At 47.6% G+C, this 2,200-nt stretch overlaps 1 protein-coding gene across 1 annotated transcript; it reads right to left on the reverse strand.

The window, feature by feature from the left end:
- Positions 1-971: 971 nt before the first annotated feature.
- On the reverse strand, positions 972-2,132 carry LOC108355645 (uncharacterized). Its single transcript, XM_017606793.1, has 2 exons — positions 1,329-2,132; positions 972-1,253 (listed from the first exon to the last, which is right to left on the reverse strand). Exons 1-2 carry the CDS (start codon positions 2,130-2,132, stop codon positions 972-974), a joined length of 1,086 nt encoding a protein of 361 aa, XP_017462282.1.
- Positions 2,133-2,200: the final 68 nt, after the last annotated feature.

The raw sequence follows: 2,200 nt of genomic DNA on the forward strand, positions 1-2,200 counted from the left end.
AAGTAGCCCCAGTACATGGTGGCCAGCTTGCAGCTGGGCAGGAGGGTCAAGGCGTAGAGGCCGATGATGTGAATGAAGGCGAGGGCGATGATGTTCCGCCAGACGAGCTGTCGACGGTACGGCTGAGCTTTTGGTTTGATAAGCTGAGAGTCTGGCGATGGTATCTCTTCAGGTTCAAGGTGGAGCGGATCCTCTTCCTTAATTGCTGGTGAAGAGGAAGAAGAAGTTGAAGTCGAAAAACTTTTGCTTGAAGTTGAAGCCTGCAAATCTCCGCCTGAAGCTGTCATTGTTGTTGCTGATGTTGCTGGTCCAGTGGTGCTCAACTAGCAAAAACTTTGAAAAACAGAAAACCGATTTTATTTATACTGCCACTGTTTTTTTATTGTCGTTTTAGTATTTTTTTCCGCTAAGAAAGACGGCACAAATATAGTTCAAATATGTTCAGCAGGGAGAGAAGGAGTAATATATGTTGCAACTTTTGTTTTAAACATTGTTTCTGCTTGCTTTTTTTGCTTATTCAAGCAGAACAAAAGATTGATTATTTATTTTCTCTCAAAAAGATTAGACTTTAGAAAAGGTAGCTTACCTTTTGCTCTGCATTCAAACCTGTGACTGTGACTGTGTGTGTGTGACCTAAAACGGGGCGACAATTAGCGCTTTTCAGGAGAAAAGCGCTAATGATCGCGCGCGCCAGTAGTTATCTCCTCGTTGTTTTCCCTTCCCTTGCTAAGCTTTACTACTGATAGCCATCGCGGGCATTTCGGGTGCTCTCTGAATGCATTTGAATGCACTTTTTACCGTGCTTTTTCACGTTTCCTAATTTTTCACCTGCTTTTAAACACATTTTTCTGCTTTAAGTTTTATACACTATCACTACCACCACCTGTTAAATGGCGCGGCTATAAGCGTATTTTTATTTTCCATTTATCATCATCGTACACTCTTAACATTTTGCATCTGAACATTTTGCCCTACTCAGTTGGCACTTCCTCATTCTTTTTGTCAACATTGCCATCGTTCGGTTGTTTTGCTGTGCTCTCGGAGCTGTCATCATCAGCTGGTGCTAATGTTGTTTGAAAGTTTAAGGACGCTTCGGTGCTGGGAACATCCGGTACAATAGAAGAGGATGAAGAAGAAGAGGTAGTGGTACTCTTATCATCATCATCATCATCATTTCCCCCTGACTGGCCGCTGCCCAACCAGGCCGGGTAGTCGTGCGTCTTGTGAATGGTGATGTGGTCAATTACTTGTTTCTAAAGTGGGAAATGATAAAGACCACAATTAGATGCAGTTATCAACTGAAGCAACCCCTTATCAGCCCAATTTACCTTATCAACCGAGTACTGCTTCAGCTCTACCTTGTGCGAGCTGAGAAATTTCATCTTCATATATCCATAATCAAGACTTTTTTTCACAAGCCACTCCGGCTTTGAGTTGAAGTGGCTGTGATTCTCAAAGCAGCCCGCCGAGCCGGAGACGATGTGAATCGGATAGCGCGGATCGGTGTAGTCGTTCTTCTTGTCGCTGTGGTGCCACTTGAAGTTGTAGATGGGCGTCGTCCGAAAGTAGTAGTGCTCGTGTCCGGAGATGTACAGGTCGACGCCCGTCTCGTAGAAGAGCTTCTCCAGACCGTAGTATCGGCCGTGGTGGTGGTCGTCGTCACCCTCTTCACTCGCCTCGGCGAACGTCTTCAGCGGTGGACTGTGCTGCTCTGGGCGAGCCTCCCGTTTGACGTTGTGGTGGTGGTGGTGGTGGTGCTCGTGGTGATCCTCCTCATGATTATGATACTCGTAGTGTTCATGGTGTTCATAGTGCTCATGGTGAGGGTGAGGTTGACGACCACTAATATGAGGGTGCTTATCACCATCATCATGGTGGTGATGGTGATGATGGTGATGGTGATGGTGCTTCTTAGGCGGCCACTCCCTCAGCCCAATTCGCAGCTCATCCCTCTCCAGCACCGGCGGCGGACAGTCCTGCACCTTCAAGCAGTAGAAAGGCCGATGGCCGAAGACGATGATGAAGGGTCGCTTNGCCCTCTCCAGGTCGGCCTTCAGCCACTCGTACTGGTGGCGGATCTGCTCGTAGCCAAACTCCTCGCTGAAGAAGTAGTAGAACTCAGTGCTGAACATGACAATGTGCGCCGGGCCGATGTCCAGGCTGTAGTAGTGGTTGTTCAGTCGCTCGCTCAGGGGGCGGT

This window comes from Rhagoletis zephyria, unplaced genomic scaffold (assembly GCF_001687245.7).
Source record: "Rhagoletis zephyria isolate East Lansing unplaced genomic scaffold, Rhagoletis_zephyria_1.1 Rzeph_scaffold_48086, whole genome shotgun sequence".
NCBI classification, from domain to species: domain Eukaryota; kingdom Metazoa; phylum Arthropoda; class Insecta; order Diptera; family Tephritidae; genus Rhagoletis; species Rhagoletis zephyria.